General features: G+C 50.7%; 2 protein-coding genes and 2 long non-coding RNA genes across 9 annotated transcripts in view; 1 reads left to right on the forward strand and 3 right to left on the reverse strand.

Moving 5' to 3' along the window:
• LOC125390812 (uncharacterized) overlaps positions 1-5,085 on the reverse strand; it is a 35,725-nt gene extending 30,640 nt beyond the window's left edge. Inside the window, exon 1 of the long non-coding RNA XR_014997330.2 lies at positions 4,953-5,085. This is a non-coding gene — a long non-coding RNA (uncharacterized LOC125390812). The remainder of the gene's footprint in view (positions 1-4,952) is intronic.
• LOC125390810 (C-C motif chemokine 27-like) lies at positions 4,680-9,116 on the forward strand. 4 transcript variants are annotated; one of them, XM_048419953.3, is made up of 6 exons: positions 4,680-4,743; positions 5,039-5,105; positions 5,324-5,383; positions 7,457-7,536; positions 8,624-8,756; positions 8,931-9,116. In XM_048419953.3, exons 2-6 carry the CDS (start codon positions 5,059-5,061, stop codon positions 9,085-9,087), a joined length of 477 nt encoding a protein of 158 aa, XP_048275910.3. In that variant the 5' UTR covers positions 4,680-4,743; positions 5,039-5,058; the 3' UTR covers positions 9,088-9,116. The 4 variants fall into 4 exon arrangements, with proteins under 4 accessions (XP_048275910.3, XP_048275911.3, XP_048275912.1 ...); XM_048419954.3 differs by having other exon boundaries at positions 7,484-7,536; XM_048419955.2 differs by lacking the exons at positions 7,457-7,536; positions 8,624-8,756; positions 8,931-9,116 and adding an exon at positions 5,498-5,659.
• Positions 7,748-8,707, reverse strand: LOC148119562 (uncharacterized). The gene is made up of 2 exons (XR_015735110.1): positions 8,592-8,707; positions 7,748-7,854 (listed from the first exon to the last, which is right to left on the reverse strand). It is a non-coding gene; the product is annotated as an uncharacterized LOC148119562 (long non-coding RNA).
• Il11ra (interleukin 11 receptor subunit alpha) lies at positions 9,109-18,917 on the reverse strand. 3 transcript variants are annotated; one of them, XM_048419937.3, is made up of 13 exons: positions 18,756-18,917; positions 15,571-15,670; positions 15,192-15,252; positions 14,192-14,361; positions 13,951-14,065; positions 13,765-13,797; positions 13,464-13,630; positions 12,347-12,510; positions 11,171-11,312; positions 10,720-10,839; positions 10,514-10,610; positions 10,177-10,259; positions 9,109-9,524 (listed from the first exon to the last, which is right to left on the reverse strand). In XM_048419937.3, the coding sequence occupies exons 1-13, from the start codon at positions 18,900-18,902 to the stop codon at positions 9,484-9,486; spliced, it is 1,440 nt and encodes a 479-aa protein (XP_048275894.3). In that variant the 5' UTR covers positions 18,903-18,917; the 3' UTR covers positions 9,109-9,483. The 3 variants fall into 3 exon arrangements, with proteins under 3 accessions (XP_048275894.3, XP_085533361.2, XP_048275898.3); XM_085677235.2 differs by lacking the exon at positions 18,756-18,917 and adding an exon at positions 18,038-18,623; XM_048419941.3 differs by lacking the exon at positions 18,756-18,917 and adding an exon at positions 16,803-16,934.
• Positions 18,918-19,318: the final 401 nt, after the last annotated feature.

A 19,318-nucleotide genomic window follows, 5' to 3' on the forward strand; every position in this document is an offset into this window, starting at 1 on the left:
AAAGTCAGAGCATTATGAAAATGGTCCTGTGTAGTAAGAAAATGATTATAGGACATAATCTATCAGTAACAAAAAAAAAGCACCCCCACTATACCCCTTGTTACCAAACTCCTCCTCTTTAACCCCACGAAAAGAAGCCCCAAATAAGAATTGGGGCCCTTAGGCTGGGGAGATGGTTCAGGGGTTAAGAGTACTGGCTGCTCTTCCATAGGACCCAGGTTCAATTCCCAGCACCCACATGGCAGTTCACAACTGTCTATGACTCTGCTTCCAGGGGTCCAACACCCTAATACACACATACATGCAGGCAAAAATACCAATGAACATGAACTAAAAATAAATGAAAAGAAAGAGAATCAGGGCCCTTGAGGGTCTTCATTCGTGTGGCTGGATGCTCTCATGCAGGGTATTCTGACCTTTCCTGCTGCTTTGTCTGAATAGCTTCCTTGCTACTTATACAAACTTGAGTTTCTATTTTCAGTTCTTTGGATAAGAAGTCAAGGACCTGGAAAGGCCCAACCCAGACCCTGATCACCAGTAATGCAGGGATGCAAGTGTTCTTCTGTCTACATCTTCCCTCCATCCCTCCCTTCATTCTGTGTGGGGGCTCTTATTCTTACCATAAGATATTCTTGTCATTTCCTGCCGTTCTAGCAGCAGCAAACATGGCCACTAAACACCTTGAGTCTAAGGGGTTATTTTAGATCTGTTTTTACTGTTTTGTAGTTGTGTATACATGGAGCTATGGACACACGTGTTTGGATGTCCTCAGAGGTCAGAGGTGATGGATGCCCTGGAGCTGGAGCTGCAAGCAGTTGTGAGCCATCGGACATGGATACTGGGAACTAAACTCAGGTCCTCTGCAAGAACAGGACCCTCGGGTCATCTCTCTAGCTCCCCGATTTTTGTTAACCTATCTTTATTCTTGAGAATTCCATATAGGCATACAATGGAATAAACACATCTACCCCCAGTTCCTTCTTCTAGCTCCCCCATATCCTTCCAACACATCTCCCTCCCAAGTTTTTGCTCAGGTTTTTTTGATAACCAACTAAGTCCAATTAGTACTGCCGATGTGTGCATGGGTGTGGGGCCACCCACTAGAGCATGAGAAACTTGCCAGTGGTCACATCCTCCAAAAGAAATGATTCTTCCTCCCCCAGCAGCTACTACCTGCTACTAGCTCCTCAGGAGGGGATCCTCAGGGGTGGGGGCTGGGGATCGTTTGCCCCATCTATGACAGAATTCTGGCCAGCTGATCTTTGAAGGTCTTATGCAGGGAACCACTACTCCTGTGCACTCATGAGTGGGCTACTCACATCACTCATGGTCAGAAAGGAGCATTTCACAGCACTCTGCCCCATCCTCCAGCCCGTACATTCTTCCCACTTCTCTTCTGCAATGTTGCCCAAGCCACAGCTGGGCAGAAAAGGGCTGATACAGGTGTCCTGTTTAGCTCTGAACGCTCAGCCGCTTTGGTTTCAGTGCTTTGTCAGGTCTAAATTTTCATAGAGACAGATGTAAAACATTGGCCCTCCTGCATCCAAACTTCAAATATCATGAAAAGCTCTTGTCAGTTGTGCTTGTATTAGATGCTAAGGTCTTTAATCAGTAATGTTAGGGGACTGGCGTACTGGGATCACAGCACTGTGGTTGATAGCCCCCACCACCACTACCATATAAAGTGGCAAACTCCTATAATCCTAGCACTGGAGAGAGTGAGGCATAAAGATTGCCTGAGTTCAAAGCCAGCCTGGAACACATGGCAAAACCTTGTCTCAAACATAATAGTAAGTCAGAACCAGGTGTAGTGCTGCAAGCCTTTAATCCCAGCACTTGGGAGGCAGAGGCAAGCAGATCTCTGTGAGTTCAAAGACAGCCTGGTTTACATTACGAGTTCCAGGACAGTCAGAGCTACACAGTGAGACCCTGTCTCTAATAATGATGATGATGAAAAGAAAGAGGAAGAAAAGTGGCCTGAATGAACAAAAACAGCCCTCAAGCAATTATTTTATCAAGTGGTCATGAGACAACTTAAAGTATTCAGCATGGGACTTGTCATTTAAGGATTAACAAATGTTAATGTCACAACTGATCAATGGACACAGTGATAGATAATAACTGGTAATACAGATGGAGATGAAGATGTTTAAAAAGGTGAAAAGAATAATGGGAGAGGAAAGAGTGGGTAAAGATTGGTGGATGTATAGGCATAAGTAGACAGACAGAGGGAAGAGAAGAAAGACCAGAACAATGCAGACCACAGTTAAATCCATCACATTACACAGCCCAAGGCTGAGAACTAGAAAACAGCCTAGCATCCCCCAAGAGCCTGTCCCCTCTAATCTTTGAGTCTTGTAGGACAGTTCTCCAAGTGCTCTTGGACACTCACCCCTTTCTAACTTGTTCTCAAGAATAACCATCGAATATGCTAGGAATGAAATATCTTGAGACGAGCAGACCAGAAACAGGAAATATTTCAACACAATAGCACAGCAAATCACCTCGCCTCAGTATAAAACCCGGAGTGGCTTCCTTAGGGTCCCTCAGCTGCTGTGTAAATGCAGCACGGGACAAGATGACATATGTCCTGGGCAAAGACAGCTTTGGGGACCTGAGTCACACCAGACTCCATTGTCCCTTTCTGTCTATTTGTGAGTCCTCTTATGTACTTTATACACTTTCCTCAGTGAACTCAGACAAGTTGGTAACCCCTGTAGCTGAACCTGCTTCTCAGGCCGCTTTTATCCCAATTTCCCTTGCTTATCTGTGAGCTGACCAACCTCTCTCCTCAAAAATCCCTCAATCCCCAAGATAGGGAGGGTATGGTAGGATGGGGTGTTTGGGACTGTTTCCATCCCTTGATTCCTGGCTGCTACGGAACATAGAGTATGGGTCAATGGAAGAGAGGGGCAAGAGTAGCCAGGCCCAGAGGATAAAATCTTGGCAACCAGAAAGGCTTAAATCAGATTGGATCTGATTTTAAAGAACTTTCTTTTGGCTTTGCTCATGCACAGGAGGGGTGGAGCTAGATGACGGCTCTGCGGGTCTGGGAGGATCTTGGAGAGTCTGAGAGATGAATTTCTCTAGCCTTGTCCTGCTCCTGCAATTGTGCTCCTCTTCCCTACTCCTCCAACGCCCACAGATCTCAGCTATAGAAAAGAGGTGCGGTGTCTTACCTTCTCTTCTCTTGCTGTCATGAATCCCTTTGACGAAAGTGACTTAGGGGAGAAAGGGCTTATTTTAGCGCACAGTTACAGGTATAGTCTGTCCATCATGACAGGTGAAAGCAAGGGATGCTTACTCTTTACTCAACTCTGTGCCACACCCTGACTCCACCCTTGAGAATGACAGTTCAAATACTTTATGAGGTCAGTACTGCAAACTTTCCCTAAGTTTGCACACACATACTTTTAAATTGTTTTAAAGATTTATTGTATTTTTAAATTTTATTTTATGTGCATTGGTTGAGATTTACTTTATTTTTAATTATGAGGGAGCATAAGGACATGAGGGCTGGTGCCCTTGGAGGTCAGAGGTATCAGCTCTCCCTGGAGCTGGAGTTACAGTGGTTGTGAGCCACCCAGTGTAGGTGCTGGAATCCGAACTCCAGCCGTCTGCAGGATGTTAAGCCAAGCCTGGTGGTGGTGGCGCAATCATTTAATCCCAGCATTCCGGAGGCAGAGGCAGGCGAATCTGTGAGTTTGAGTCCAGCCTGGTCTACAAGAGCTAGTTCCAGGACAGCAAACCCTGTGTGTGTGTGGGGGGGGGGGAGATGTTAAGCTTTATTTCCCACCAGACGTTTTATCCAAACTCCTGACTGCTGTCTTTGTCAGAACAGAAACCAAGGAGTAATAAACTAATGCACCTACCAAGAAGTTTAAAAGGGACCACTCCCCGCAAAAGCTTTCACAAACAGGAAGCCAGTGTGGAATCCACCCAATGAGAAAGTATAATTACCAACTTGTACTGCACTCAGTTCCAACAGTAACACCACAAAGCATCTCCACAGACTTAAGGGGAAGGTCTCCAACAGCTGTCCCACTCTAGACGCCCGTTACAGGAAGAGTTCCCAAGACGCTTATCAACAAGCTAAAATCTGAGATAAATAAGATGGGCACAACATTGGCTAGACAGACATTCAATAGCATTTGACTAAATGATTGAAAAAAATAAAAATCACAGTCTCAGCCCTAGAGGAACGATGATACTCTGTCCATTAGACGATTTGACTAAGAAATATTTCCATACCCTAACTCGCTCTAGGCTGCATTCTCTGGTGACCTATTCCTTCTGGCCTGAGGTCATTAAAGAACTTGGCAAGCAAGAAAAGCAATTGACGGGGTCAAAGTCAGGAAAGTGGGGGCGCGGGGTAGGGAAGACACTATGAGAAGAGCCCCAAAGCACTTTTTATTACGGCCTCGTGCCAAGGCCACAGCCTACCAGTATGGAACTCTAAAACCTGGCTCCGTCCCTAGAAAAAGAGGGTCCTGCGTAACCGGCATCTTAATAAACTCCGACTACGTCCCTTCAGTGATAAAACTCAGGGCCACTACTTAGCGTAACGTTTCAAACCCGCCTCCACCGACGAAAAACTGGCTCCTCCCCTTCCGGGTGATACGCAAGCCACACCCCTAAAGTGCGAAGGTATCCCTGTGATGTAATTGTTAACGGTCCGTTTCCGGGGCGGAGCCAGGGAGGGCGGGGAGTTTAGGCTGTGCCGACCCCTGAGCCCCCCTTCAGGTGACTCCAGCCCCTGAAAAAAATCTTCATCCAGGGCCCTAAATGACCCAGCCCCACTGCTGCCAGACCGCTCTCCTTGACGACTCCACGCCCCGGTCCCTAGATAACCGTCCTTCTAACGCCTTAACTTCCAGTGACTTCCATATCATCAATCCCATCCTGTCCCGATGTGGCAATTGGCTTGCGGGGGGCCACCTGCCTCGGAGTACCTGAGGACTATTCAGAATCGTCCTGGGAATGATGGAGAAGGGGACTCGCGGCTGGGAATAAGTGTTCCTATCATGCTGCTCCCCAGGAACCGCTGGAGCCCGGGACATGTCGCGATTGAGGAGATACGAAGTGGCGCTGGAAGCGGAGGAGGAGTGAGTGGAGGCGGGTGGTGCGGAGGAGGGATATGAGGCCGGGGGTGGGGGGGGGGGGGAAGGTGCGCATCCCGGGGCGGGCGGAGCGGGCCCTAGAGGGGCGTGGACTGAGGATATCCAGCCCCTGGGGGCGGGGCTTCTTTGCGGGCTAGGTTCCAGGGGTGGGGTCTGTGGGTCAGCCCCGCCCCTCCGGGTCCGGCTCTGCCTTCTCTTTGCAGGATCTACTGGGGCTGCTTCTACTTTTTTCCTTGGCTGCGAATGTGGCGCAGGGAGCGGAGGTGAGGGGGCTGCGATCTCGTGGGGGCATGAACGAGTTTTAGTGTCGGAGGACGGATGTGGGGGAGTTCAGGAGCCCCTGCCCGGCCTCATGTCGTTGTCGGGTCGCCCTACAGCTCGGCGCACCCCCGGGAGCAGAAGCTGGAGCCTCTGCGGGGCCTAATGAGCTGTTTGTCGAGCGGCCTGAGGCCTGCTCCCCAGCGCTCAGGTCGTGGTCTCCTATGTCGCACCCCCACCAGCGCTGCACAGACAGCCGGTGCATTAAAGATTTAAAGTCACGCCCACTGCCTTCCTGACTTTACCGCCGCAGCCGCCTTTGGTGCTGGGAATCCCACTTCACACCTGCTGTTTTCTTACCCACAGGGCGTCCCTCCCTGGTAGGATGCCCTTGCATGTCAAGGCCTCCGTTGCTCCTAAGGGCCCCTAATTATCGTCCTCTTCTAATTACTATCAGTGACTGGCTCCCTGCCACACCCTCCCCAAAAGCACCCACACAGTAGGCCACATATTTCCCCCACTTATCAGTGTTCCCACAACTCCAGCTGTTACTGCCTTCCTCTAGCTGGAACTTGGCCAGACGTCTGAAGAATCTTCCCTACTTGAGAGTGACTCTAAAACATTTTAGCCAAAGTTTTACAGAGTCAGAGAGAGGAAGAACCAGTTCAAGAGAGTGACAAGGGTTAAGGGTCTAAGGCCTTTCCTACAGCTAAAACCCCAAACCGGCTCCCTCCAGTCTGATCCCTTTTTGTTTGTTTGTTTGTTTGTTTCATTACAAGTGTGTATGTGTGCCCATTCACCACAGTGCATGTGCATGCAGAGGTCAAAGGACAACTTGAGAGAGTCCATTCTCTTTCTACCATATGGGTTCCAGGGTTCACTCGGGTCCTCAGGCTTGTCACCATGGCCATCTTGCCAGCCCCTGAACCCAGTTTTAAAGATACTTGGCATCCCTAGAAGAGTCCGCCACCCGTTTTTATCTTGCCAACCCAAATCACTCTGGAACCAACTCTTAGGTGGCAAGAGTCAGGCTGCTTCCTTCACCTCCCCATAGACACTCACTCCAGCACCGGAAAGGGGAGACAGCCTGGATTTGGGCTGAGCCCAAAGCTGACTTTTAGCCTGGCACAGCCCCCGCCATAACCATTTGTGCTGGAAAGGAAGGCTTGGCCTTTATATCTTTGGAGACGCCAAAGAAGAGATGGGTGCACAGCCAGGAAAATGTTTCTCCTTTCCAAAGATCTCTAGATTGACAAGTCCAGAAGAGCTCCCAAATAGCAGGCAACTAGCTAACAAAACAAATAAGACAGGATGATACAACCTGGGGGATTTTTTTTGGGGGGGGGGTACTACACCCAAGCCTTGGAACACAGGTCTAGAAAGGGAGTAAGAGATACCCTAAAGCCTCGGGTTCCAAACCTTCAGGATGAGTAGCCTCTAGGTTGTGGTTACTTCCAAATACCTGAAACTGTGCAAACTTTTAGCCATCTCCTCACGTGTTTACATCAAAGACCCCTTCACAAGCTTCGTGTAGCACTGGGCCTCATCCAGACAGTCAGAAGGCCTCTGAGACAGTATCCAGAAGAGCATTTGGGTCTCACCCTAGACAGGAGGAAGCAAGACTTAGATTCTCAGCCTAGCTATAGCAGAACAAGCTGCTCAGAGATCATGGCAGTCCAAGAGCTCTATCTACAGAAGATGATTGGCCTCTGAGCAGAGAACACAACGTATAGATAAGGGATGGATTCTTAGGGTTGTGGCTCAGTTTGTATTTCAAATCCAGAACAGGACTTGAAAATTGAAGTCCTCAGATTAGGCGTCTGGACCATTAACCCAACCAGCGTGCCCCACCCCCAGCAGATTATAATTTTCCAGAAAGAACTGCCTCAAGATGAGAGGGGCTTTTGCATGGAAGGGAGGGAAGGGAATAGTAGAATGGGTGCTCAGAGTTTGGGGAAATGGGTATTTCTGAACCTGGGTTGGGAGGGGTATATTCCTTCAAGCCCAGAGTGTAAAGAGGATGAAATTTGAATCAAAAGAGACCTAACTTAGCTCTTGAGTCTGATATCTCCAACAAGCCAGAGACTAAGTCTGGAAACCCCCAGGCTCGCACTGACAAGCTGGCATCCGTGGAACAAGACCAAGCAGAAGCAAGAAGGTGAGATTTGGGGGAGGGGCTTTTTCATCTTCTGGGAGTTTTGTTTGTTTGTTGAGACAGGGTCTCGTTATGTAGCCCAGGCTGCTCTGGAGCTCACTATATAGACCAGGCTAGCCTCAAACTCAGAGTGATTTGCTTCTGCCTCTCAAATGCTGGAAATAAAGACATGTGCCACGATATCCCTCCTCCTGTTTTAACAGCAGCAGTCGGGCATGAAAGAGCTTCTGTTTCCCCTCATCCACTACCCTTTACCTCCGCTTCATGGCGAGAGTCTCTCTTTGCCAAGTAGAGTCTGTTTTAGGGACCCAGTCTTTTCTCCTGATAAGTAGGCAGGCCAGGGCAGAAAGTAGGGAGGAGAAGATAAAGGCAGGTTAGTGCTGGCCTGCCTTCTGTTCCTACCCACTCATAAACCCTTCTGTCGGAATATGTAATATGATAGCACAGAGGGATAGTGGTGGGAATGCAAATGTATTGCAGTGGGGCTTTTGGGAATAACTGGAACTGTATGATTTTGTCTATGATTACACAGTCATGGGTGTAACTTTATGAGGTTACGTGACCAACGTATGACTGATGAATGTGTGGCTACACTATGATTGTAAATGCCTATTAGTAGATGTCCAAGTGGATCGTGGCTGCCCTAAGCCGCTGTAACATCAGCCCCTACATCACTCACTACCTCTCTTCAGTGTTCTCTGTTTGGGGCTTATGAGCCAGTGGGAAAAGATGGTTGTCCGAGAAAGGGCTGGGGACAGTGACACAGGCCAAGAGCCACATCACAAGATAAGCAAGGTATTGCCACCCGTCTCTGACTCACCTAGTGCCCCAGGCAAAATGCAACTAGATAAAAGGTAGGGAGAGGAGGAGAAAGAAACACCGAGGCTGAGCGGCATGGAGGGGCTCTCGCCCACCAGCAGCCTCCTGTTGATATTGTTGCTTCTGAGCCCAGACTCTGGAACAGGTAAGTTCTCGGAGGGCATAGAATGATGAGTGGAGGACTAGAAGGGATGGGACCCAGAAAGTTCAACTTTCATAGAGTGGCTGTGGCTCCAGACCTTTCTGAAGACAGGACCCTGTTGTTCTGCAGGCTTGCCACTGCCCTCCAGCTCTACTTGCTGTACTCAGCTCTATAGACAACCGCTCCCAAGCAGGCTACTGAGGAAGATTCTCCACGTGGAACTGCAGGAGGCCGATGGGGACTGTCACCTTCAGGCTATTGTGTGAGCTCTGCCCCCAGCCCTGATACCTGGAACTGCCTCTACCTCCCAATCCCAGCCCCAGTGCTAATTCTGGTGCCTCCTCAAGTTTTCATCTGTCTCTTGGCCCTAACCCCTGAACCCTCCCTAAGCTCATTCCCCAAATCTGGGCATAGCTTTGGACTTTTCCCTTCCCAGGCTTCACCTGCCGCGGCGTACTGTTTGTGTTCATCCTCAGAACGGCAGCCTGGCTCGGTGGCTTGAGCGTCACGGGAAAAGGCTCCAGGGGACTCTGTCCAACTTAAATCTGGAACTACAAATGAAAATGTACCCGAGCCCCCAGCAGCAAAACTAATAAAACAACATTAGACAGCAATCCAAAAACTTCTTCAGTCTCTTTATTTCAACTCTTCACAGTCCCCACAAGGGCCAAGGCCAAGGTCTGCACACACTCTCCGAGCATCTATATACACACATACAGAGAATGTCTGTTCCTTATCTCACGTATGCACAGTCACAGGTGGACACAGACATGCACATCTTTACACACTCCTTGGGTGAACTTCCACCTCAAGGATGACATCAGAAGTCCAGGCAGCGTTTAGCTGGCAGCAAGCTTGGAATATAGGGTCTCAAAAAAAAGGGCTTCAGACTTCCAACTGAGACCTCCATCCATAGGGATCCACACTGCTCTGCCTCCTTTTCTGCCCGTCCATTTAACCACCCCAGCCGGAAAGGGTTACAGGCGGAATCAGCTGAAGTTCTCCTGGGTCCTCTGCAGGTTTGGAATGCCTACAAGGGCAGGGAGCAAGTCAGACAGCAGGACTGGGTCCTGACATCCTGAGAATAAAACACTCTGAGGAGGAACTTTTGAGGGAGCCCTGACACCCTAAAGATAAGGAAGTAGACATAGCTCTGGGTCTAGGGGGCCTGCGAGGAGTGGGTAGTGGTGCTCAGTGGGTGAGGTATATGCCAGACAAGCAAGTCTAATGACTTGGGTTCAATCCCTGGAACCCATGTAAAGGTGGAAAAAAGAACTCCACAAGTTCTGTGACCTCCCAACATGTGCCATGGCACATATGTGCTTGCGTACACATAACCATACACACACACAAAACACACAGTAATAATAAATTTTAATTTTTCAAGTCAGGGAGAGGAGCAAGCATTTATCCAAGACATTTAAGGAGGAAGGGGTGATATCCAGTTCTGAGACCTTGAAAATGAAGGGAGCTACCTGGAATTCCCAATATTCCAGGAGGGAAGAGACTCATTTCTGAGACCAGGCACTGAAAAGTGAAAGGTCTACCCTACTCCCCTTGCATAGATATAAACATGAGGAGCTCCCAACTCCAGTGATCCCCAGTACCCATAAAATTACTAGGGCATCAGGTTCTTAAGCCAGACACTCGAGTTGGGGCATGCATTACTAAGTGCTACTCACCTGGAAGCCTGTCCACTGGAATCATTGGTGCCAACAGCCCAGGTTTTTGAGGTCCATCCTTCCCACCCCGTCTCAGCCTCAGCCTGTAGCATAAAAGGGTAGCTGTCTCCCCAGAACCAGGTCTCTTGGGGATTTATTAGCAAGGAGTGAGAAACGAGTGAAAATCACGAGGGAAAGGACAGTTAGGGGGAAGAAGTGGTTCCCAAATCGGACAGGTTCAGTAGGCAATCAGCAGGAGGCCCTTCGGGTGGGGATGAATGTGGTCTCTGGGCATCACAGCAGCTGCTGGGAGGGGGAGGGGGGAGTCACAGCTAAGGAACCAGTGGCACTCACTCACCAGAACCCCAGTGCCAGGGCTCCAACAGCCAGGCCAAGAAAAGAGAAGATTCCCAAAGATGCTAACACAGCCACTTGCTCCAAGGGGTCCCTGTGATCTGAGGGAGAAGGCCATGTGTCACTGGGAGAGCGACGTTAGCCATGCTTGGTGACACCTCTCTTGGACCTTTATCCTCCATACACCTTTACCAATCAGCCCAAGCTTACCAAGCGGTCTTGGGTCTGGCTGCAAGGATGGCCTTGGAGGGGTGGGACCGTCCTCCTGACCTACTGCCTCTTGCTGTTTGTGTCCCTGGTTCCCATCAGATATTTCATTCTGCAGGGGACCTGAGGAAGACGAAACCTGAGAAGTGTACCTAGAAGCTTCTTCCTTTCTAAAGCAAGGGCAGGACTAGAACCTAAGTTTGAGGTGGGGCCTAAGAAGCAGTTTCAGAGGGTATGGTCAGTTTCTGGGGATCTGGCTTGTAGACTTGCAGACATAGAGTCTAGAAGTGCAGCCGTAGGGACTCCGGGCTAAAGTTAGGATAGGGCTGCAGGCTATTGCGTAGGACAGCAATAGCAGTGCCTGAAGGACCCTGACAGGGCATGTGTGAGCTGTCTAGCTGACAGCTGATTTGGGGGTAAGGGCTCTGCCCTCTTCTTTGTCTTCGTCTCTCACCAGTGCTAGGAGTACCCCAGGCCTCTGGGCTCCAGGCACTCCAGGTGCCAGCATCCAGAAAGTCCCTGGCACTGACTCGTACCGCATGGGGCAGCCCAGCCACGGCATCCGTTATCACCTCCTCCAAGCCAATTGGCTCGACCTGGAGGCAAAAATGGTTCCTCAGGATGTGGTTCAAGCTTTTAGTAGAGAGCCTACCCAGCCCCAGCCAGGAAAAAAGTACCCCTCTCTCACACTGTCACCATCATCAGGTAGAGAGGGTCTAGGCCCCATGTTGGGTGGCTTGTGGGACAGAAACTATATCTGGGGTTAGAAAAATGGAAGCCTGCAGTGGTCACTTAGAGGGACTGTTGTATCAGTCTGTCTAGGTCAAAACCTTGCTAAGCTACTTGCTGAGTTGTTTGGGGTCTCTCTACGTCTTGAATTCTTCATTTGTAAAATAGGGGTGAATATACCTCACAGAGGTGACGTATGTAAAATGTGTAACAAGGTACCCTGCAGGCAGACAGCTCCGAATGCAGGTTACAAACGAGTGGGGCTCCTCCCAGGACAGAAGCCGACCACTCTGTGGGGAGATTCACTGGTTTCAGCTAGACATATGAGGGGTTCTCTGGGTAAGATACCCCCTTTTCTAGAAGTTATTATCTGGTGTGTATGTGTTTGCATGCACATGTGAGCAAACCCAACATGCATGTGGTTGTCAGAGGACAAACTCAGGGGTAAGTCTTTTCCGTGTACATTGTTTGAAACAGGCTGCTGTTCTCAGCTGCATATGGCCCAGGAACTTCCTGAGATTCTGCTGGATTTGCCTCCCATCTTGCCATGGGAGCGCTCAGGTTACAAACTGCATGGCGTCACCTGGCTTTATGTGGGTTCTGAGGATCCAAACTCAATGTTTGCACAATTGCTTTGCATTTTCCCAGTCCCTATAAGTGATTTTTAAACCGATTTCTGTCTTCATAGACAGGCTTGCATTATTGTTAGTTACCCAGGACAGAAGTTTCTGTCCTGCCAGGGGCAACTCCAGCCCCCGGCTCAACACCCGGGTATGCTATATAGGGGGAAAACTGGGTCTTCTGAGACCTGCCCATGCCTGGAAGCTATACACAGTATTCAAGATCTCAAAACAAGACACAGAACCTGAAGAGAAAGATTGAGACACACTGCAGACCTCACCGTGGACCAGGCTGGATGCTGTGCTGGACGGTATTGTAGCCGGAACCTGAGCAGGAAGTGGGGTTGGCGGCGCCAGGAAGCAGGGTATGTCCAGCTTGCATGCAGGCGTCTCGGGTAACCAGGTACTGATTCCACCCGCAGTCCCTGGGGTGGATCGGGACGCACTAAGGGTAGCCAGACACAAAGTTCAAGGTGAGTGACAAGTATTCATCCCTTCCTCACCATTTCCCACAGTGTGTGCGTAAAGATGTTTTAATCAGACACTCCCAGGAGGGCAAGAAAATGTCAAATTTGGTTACTCATCTAGCTTCAGGGCCTATCTGTTATCCTTGTTATAAAATAAGCAGAAATTTGATAAGTTTGAGTGATAAAGGATTCTTCTTTGCATCCACAGAAGATTCACTGGTCCAAATTCCAGCCTAGTTTTACAGTCATCTCCTCTCCCACACTCAGATCAAGAGAAAGGGATCAGCAAGCCTTTCCCTTGGGCAGGGAGAGCATGAGACTGGAGTGCCTTCAGCCTAGGGCCTATAAGCAGGAGTTACCTAGGCGGCCAAGAAGATAGCAGCAACTAACTTGTAGATAGTGGTAGCAACCTCCAGAACAGTGGTTCTCAGCCTTCCTAATGCTGTGATCCTTTAATACAGTTCCTCATGTGGGGGTGACCCCCCACCACCATAAAATTATTTTCGTTGCACCAGGCAGTGGTGGCACACAACTTTAATCCCAGCACTCAGGAGGCAGAGGCAGGTAGATCTTTGTGAGTTTAAGGCCAACCTGGTTTACAGCATGAGTTCCAGGCTAGCCAAAGCTACACAGAGAAGCCCTGTCTTGAAAAAACAAAAAAAAAGGTAAAAAAAAAAAAAAGTTTTTGTTGTTACTCCCTAACTGTAATTTTGCAACTGTTATGAACCATGATGTAAATATCTGACAAGCAGGATGTCTGACATGTGGCCACCCACTGGGCCGCGAACCACTGCTCTGGAGTGTGTACCCATCCCTGTGACTACTTGCTCTTTATATACAAGAAGGAGAGGACCAGTTGGAAGTTGGGGCAGGGAGGGTGTGAATCTGTTTGGAGTCTCTGTGATGGGAGTCTGGGGGTTGGGGTACTCACAGATGCTCTGTAATCTCACGTCCAGTAGGCATGAGCTGGCACCCAGTGGGTTCACCTCAGTCACATTGATCCGGTACTCACTCCAGAACTCTGCCCCATGGACCACACATCGGAAAGCCTCTAGAGGGTCCTGTGGGCATGGCCAAGGCCCTGTGGATGAACTTTCCCTAGGAGGGAGGATATGGTCTTGAGTTTTGCAAATAGGTCACAAGTTAAGAGTACCCAGTCTGTCTGTCTGTCTGTCTGTCTGTCTGTCTGTCTCTCTCTCTCTCTCTCTCCCTCCCTCTCACTCCCTTCCTACCTCTCACTCTCAGTTCCTGGTAGGATCTTCTTCCTGATGGAAAGGGTGCCATGTGAGGTCAGGAGGAAAAGAGCCCCCTGCCTTCTCTGCGAATTTGTCAGCACTTCCCTCCCTTGCTAGCCACACCCATATCGTGCCAGCATCCCAAGCTGCATAAGCACACATACTAGACACACCCACACATACCTGTAGGAAGTAAGGTAGCGGGTGGGCAAACCGCTGACCTGGCTGGGACTCCAAGTACAGGAGAAGTTTTCATAGTCTACTGCTTGGCAGGAGACCTCGGGACGAGCTGGGGGAACTAGACACACAGGGTCCAGCTACAGACTGAGACATCCCTAGCTCCTCCCTATCCCAGAGAGCTTGCTCAGGTCCCAGGTCCCCTTGGGAATCCAATGGCCCCTCACTGCCACCTTCCCTAACTCACAGCCCAGCTTCAGGGTCACTGTGCCCCCAAATACACCATCCATGGTCTGGCAGACGTAAGTGCCCTCATCAGTGCTGTCCACGTGGGCCAAGAACAGTCTGTGTCCTAGTCCAGAGTCGGGTCCCTGAAGCAGCCTTAACTCCCCATCCCGAAACCAGGACACTGGCGTCCTGAAGGTGAGACGAAGGAATGACAGAGAGAGACGAAGTCAGGCCATGCAGCTGTTCTCTCAGAGCCTCTAAGCACACTTGCAATAAACCACACCCCCATGCCTGATGCGGTGGTACATGCCAATTATCTCAGGAAGCTGAAGCAGGAGACTCATGAGTTTGAGGCCAGTCTTGGCTACAGAGCAAGTTCCAGACCATTCCCAGGTACCAAAATAAATAGATAAAGTAATAAAGTAAATGCAAAAAGAGACTAAACCCAAATATAAAGCCCCTTGTGATCTAGCCTGTGCCTTCCTTTCCTGGGCTACCTCACCCTTCCTTCCCCCACAGGCCACATTCTTTTCCTCAGTTCTTTGTTACTAAGGTCAGTCCCACCTCAGGGCATTTTCACAAGCTGTTGCCTGGCCAGGAGTGTGCCTCCTCTAACCTGTGCATGCCTGCTCCTTTTAGACCTAGCAAGATTCTTGAGTGCTTACTGTCTGTCCTCCCCACTAGGATGCAACCTCTTGAAGACATGCATCTTGCTGTTATCTCAGAGCCTCCAATAAACAGACCAGGCACTTAGCAGGTACTCAAACACTACGGCTAGCTAACTAAGTGATGATTTTTGGTACTAGTATCAACCGCAAGGCCTTATATGTACCAGACAGGAGCTCTAACACTGAGCTACATTCCCAACACTGGCTGAATTTTCTATTGAATAAGGACAGTTGGTGAGGACACAGAGGCAAGAACTACGACAGAAGAAGCAAGTATGGAGGAAGCATGAGGTCTGGGCAGGGTCAAGGAAGAGTCATTTGTACGAGATTAGCGGGTAGGTGAACACTTACCCTGCGTTCACTCCAGGACAGCACAGCATCATGGACCTGCCAAGCTGCCCATACTGGACCCCTGTGGAGGGCATTCCTGGGGTGAAGCACTTCTTTTAAACTCCCCTTCCATTTATGAGACTGGTAAGGGTATGGAGCAGGCTGCTAAGACCTGGGTGGGGTCATTGTGTCAAAACATTAAGTTATACTTGCGAGCCAGAGATGGGACAAGACAGAGAAGGGACCCAGGCTGTTAGAAATGGTGTGTGTGTGTGTGTGTGTGTGTGTGTGTGTGTGTGTGTGTGATGGGGGCGGGGAGGCTTCTAAATTAGGCCACAGGAATGGGCCAGGGTGAGAATAGTAAGTCTCCTAAGGCGGTCACAGAGTGTCATTTTCTTACCTGGAGGACCCCAGGCTTGGGGGCAGGGGGAGGAGGAAGACACCAGGGCTGTAGCCACAGCCACCAGGACCCTGCTCAGCCCTGAGCAGCTGCTGCTCATCTGTGGAGAAAAGGGGTGCTTAGGAGTTCCCCATCCATGAGCTGCATCAAGAGAAACGAAGCTATTGGAAATGACTGAGGATTCTAACCTGAAGGCCCCTTTCCCACCAAATACCCAGTGCTGTATATATTTGTCCTTGTGTGTGTGTGAGCATGCACACGGGAGGACACACACACAAACACAAAGTTCATCTCAGTTCTGGGCTTAGGGCCCAGAACAAAAGCCAGAGGCAACAGACTGTGCCAGGATTACACACACACACACACACACACACACACACACACACACATCACCTTTGGCGCCCACCCCTGGCACTAAGGACTGGCACTGGCTCAGCCACTCCCATTAACCCATGCAATCCAGCCACTGGGAATTCTGGCATCCACTCCCCCCCCCCCCCACCCCCCCCCCCCCAAGCTGACCAAGGCTAATTACTGCCTCTGGCCAACACACAGCAAGTGAGATAAGACTTCATCACTCTAAGATAAAGAGCTGACAAGAATGGGTCCAAATGCACCCTATAATCGCAACCTGAGGCCTAGCCCCTCTCTGACTGCCAAGCCTTTGGCCTGGGTCTGGCGTCTTACTCCAGTACTTGGGCCACTCAGATGGGCCTGGCTTGAAATCTTGTTGGTCTCAGCCTGTGAGGCTGGATAGAGCTAGGGTGCCGGCTGGGGCTACAGAGTTAAGCGGATCCAGATGCCCTGGCTGCTGCCAGAGGCTGAGAGCGGGCGAGCAGCCAGCAGATGGAGATGGAGCCGGGGTGGCGGAGAAGCGAGGGGAGCTGGGAGCCTACAGGAGCAGGCGCCTGGTGTGGGGGCCACAGCACCAAGTAGGGGTTAAAAGAACAGTGTTTAGGACCTAAGGCAATGGTGGTAGGGGCCAGTGTGCAAAAGTCTGCACAGTGGGGGCAGCAGAAACGTAAAGTCTGAGAAATGTCCATATAGAGGAGTGGGGTGCTGGGAGAAAGGACTCTGGGCTGGAGGTGAGCAGCAGATTGAAGGCATAATGAAGGGGTACCAGAAGACCCCTCCAGAGTAGAATAGAATAAGGCCTCCACATATCTGTGTCACCCTGAACATCTTATTGGCCCACCCCTCAGTCCCATTTACCCCGTGTAGCCACACCCTACCTCGATAATCACAGTGGCTGAGTGTCCATGGCCTCCAAGACTTCCTCCTACAGCCTCCAGCACTGTCTCCTCTCCACTCAGTTCTAGGACCCCAGAACCATCCTCTCCTTCCCATTCCCTGCCCCGCCCCCTCTGGGCCTTGAGCTTAGCCACCCCTAGCCAGGCCCCCTCCTCCCACCCCTTCCTCTTCCCTCCTCTCTCATTCCCTCCCACCCCAGGGCCTGGGAAGGGAAAAGGCCTCCCCCCTCAAGTTGGAGAAGGAAGCCAGAGACACAGCCAGGACCGAGGGAGAGAGGAGGGCTGGCTGCTTTTGCTTATCCCCGTCGCTAGAAGATTAACTGGGTTTTCTCGGAGCCACCCAAACCATATTTACTCCAGCACTCACTAGGCACAGTGAACTAACACACAGCTATTCCCCTGAACACATGTGGACACAATTAAAAAAATTTAACGCACACACACACTCCTTCCTATTCTTTCCATTCTCCAGCGGATGTTTCCTAAGGGCACAGTTGGCTGTGCTTCCAGGGGAAAACAGGCCTCACACTGGAGAATATAAGGAAAGGCCAGAGTCCAGTTCCCCCCCTCCCTGCAAGTTCGGGCCATTTCTATTCTCCCCTTTCACCCGGTGGGCCTCAGCACCAGGAAATGCCTTTGATCCCTTGGTGCCAGATATACAAGACTCACGGTTACCCTCAGACTCATATTCTTGGATACGATCACTCACAGTCACCCTGACACACTCAGACCCAGACACATTTACACATCTCAGTCTACTAGTGGTCCCACTGACACAAAGACACACGTGTGATGTGTGAGGGGGTGCAGGGCCTTCCCAGTGTTCCCTAAAAGCGACTCCTCACCACAAGGAGCTCACAAGAACTCTTAGTGACAGATCAGCATCGTGTCAAGGTTACAAGCCCTGTGTGGCCAGGAACATGAGCAAACAGGGAAGTCAAGCAGAGGGACACTGGGAGAGGGCTTGGCGACCGAACTAGAAAAGCAGAAACATGGAGACACCTGGGAGGAAAAGCTGTGAGGAGACACACAGAAAGCTCTCCGGAAAGATAATCCCGGGGACAGAGGAAGCCATGGAAAGAAACGGAGTCAGGCATGAAACAGGAACACCAGTAGACCAGGGGCCTAGGGATAGAGCTCACTCGGGAGAGCTCGCCTCACATGCACAAAACCCTAGGTTTGATGCCCAGCACCATATAAAAACAGATGTGCCGCACCTGTAATCCCAGCAATCCAGAGGCTTGGAGTACATGTGGCCCAGTGACGAGACTCACTTTCTCAGATGAAACCCAGGCCCTGGCTCACGCTAGACAAGCACTTTACCATAGAGCTGCATTCTCAGCCCCCGTCAAATCTTGGGCAGAGGAAGATGGAGAGCCATGTGCACTGGGGGTGGATCTGTCTATGTTGCAGGCCCGGTAGGAAAGTCAGTCTCCCTCAACAACTGAAGTTTCCCGGAATATCAGAACACAGCCTCACTCCTAAACCGTCTAGGCGAGGACACAGGACACACTGCAGTCACAAGTCTCTTGTTCTTCCACTTCGGACATCACACGCTATCACACAGAAACCCAACCATCCACTCTCACACTGGCAGACCCCACAGAGTTTCCCAAAACACACTCCCTGGTGCGGTCACAGTCCCTCTCACAAACGAACACGCACCAAAAATTACCCACTGACTGCTGTGCCACATGCAGACTCAGCTACAATCACACTCTCAGACGCAGTCACATTCGCTGACAGACACACCAGATGACAGCAGTTACGGAGCCTACACACACTGACATCGTCACCCACAGACACTGCCTCGAACTCACACAGACACACTCATAGTCCATCAGCCACTCTCCGCCTTTCAGATCACACACCACCCTGCCCCGCCCCCTCTTGGCAAGGCTTGGGTGTCAACACCCGGGTCCCAGCAGGCCTCACCTTCCGCGGCTGCCGCCGCCAGCGCCCTCCACCCTCGCCCTCTGCCCCGGCCACTACTCCCTCCTGCGCTGGGCTCCCGCAAGTCGGGGCGGCTCCTCCAGGCGCCAATAGAACGAGAGAGGTGAACAGAGGGGGCTCTCGGCCCATTGGAGCCTCCAACTGCCAATCACTTCCACCTCCTCCGGACACTTCCTGTCCCGTCTGGAACTTGAGAGGAGAGTACCAGAGTAGGATTCCTAGGACAAAACCTGAAGCTGCATTCCTTATACCTCTCGTGAAGGCCTGTCCTCCCCGGGACTGCAGGCCTGAAGGTGCTCTGGCTCTTCCCCTCCCAGCCGTCCACGCAGCCTCAGGTCCCCTACTGAACCACTGGGCAGCTGACTGCATTTGTTGAAGGTGCCCCTGACTTCAGATAAGATAGGAAAACGGAGGGTTGGTCTAGTTCTCAAACTTTGTCGAGTATTGTACTTTTAAAACAGTCAGGTCCCATCCCATGCCAGCTAAATCACAATCTCTGCTTGTTGCATCCAGACCCCAGTACTGTTTTTAGAACTTCTCGGGCG

This window comes from Myodes glareolus, chromosome 16 (genome assembly GCF_982192425.1).
Source record: "Myodes glareolus chromosome 16, mMyoGla1.1, whole genome shotgun sequence".
NCBI lineage: Eukaryota > Metazoa > Chordata > Mammalia > Rodentia > Cricetidae > Myodes > Myodes glareolus.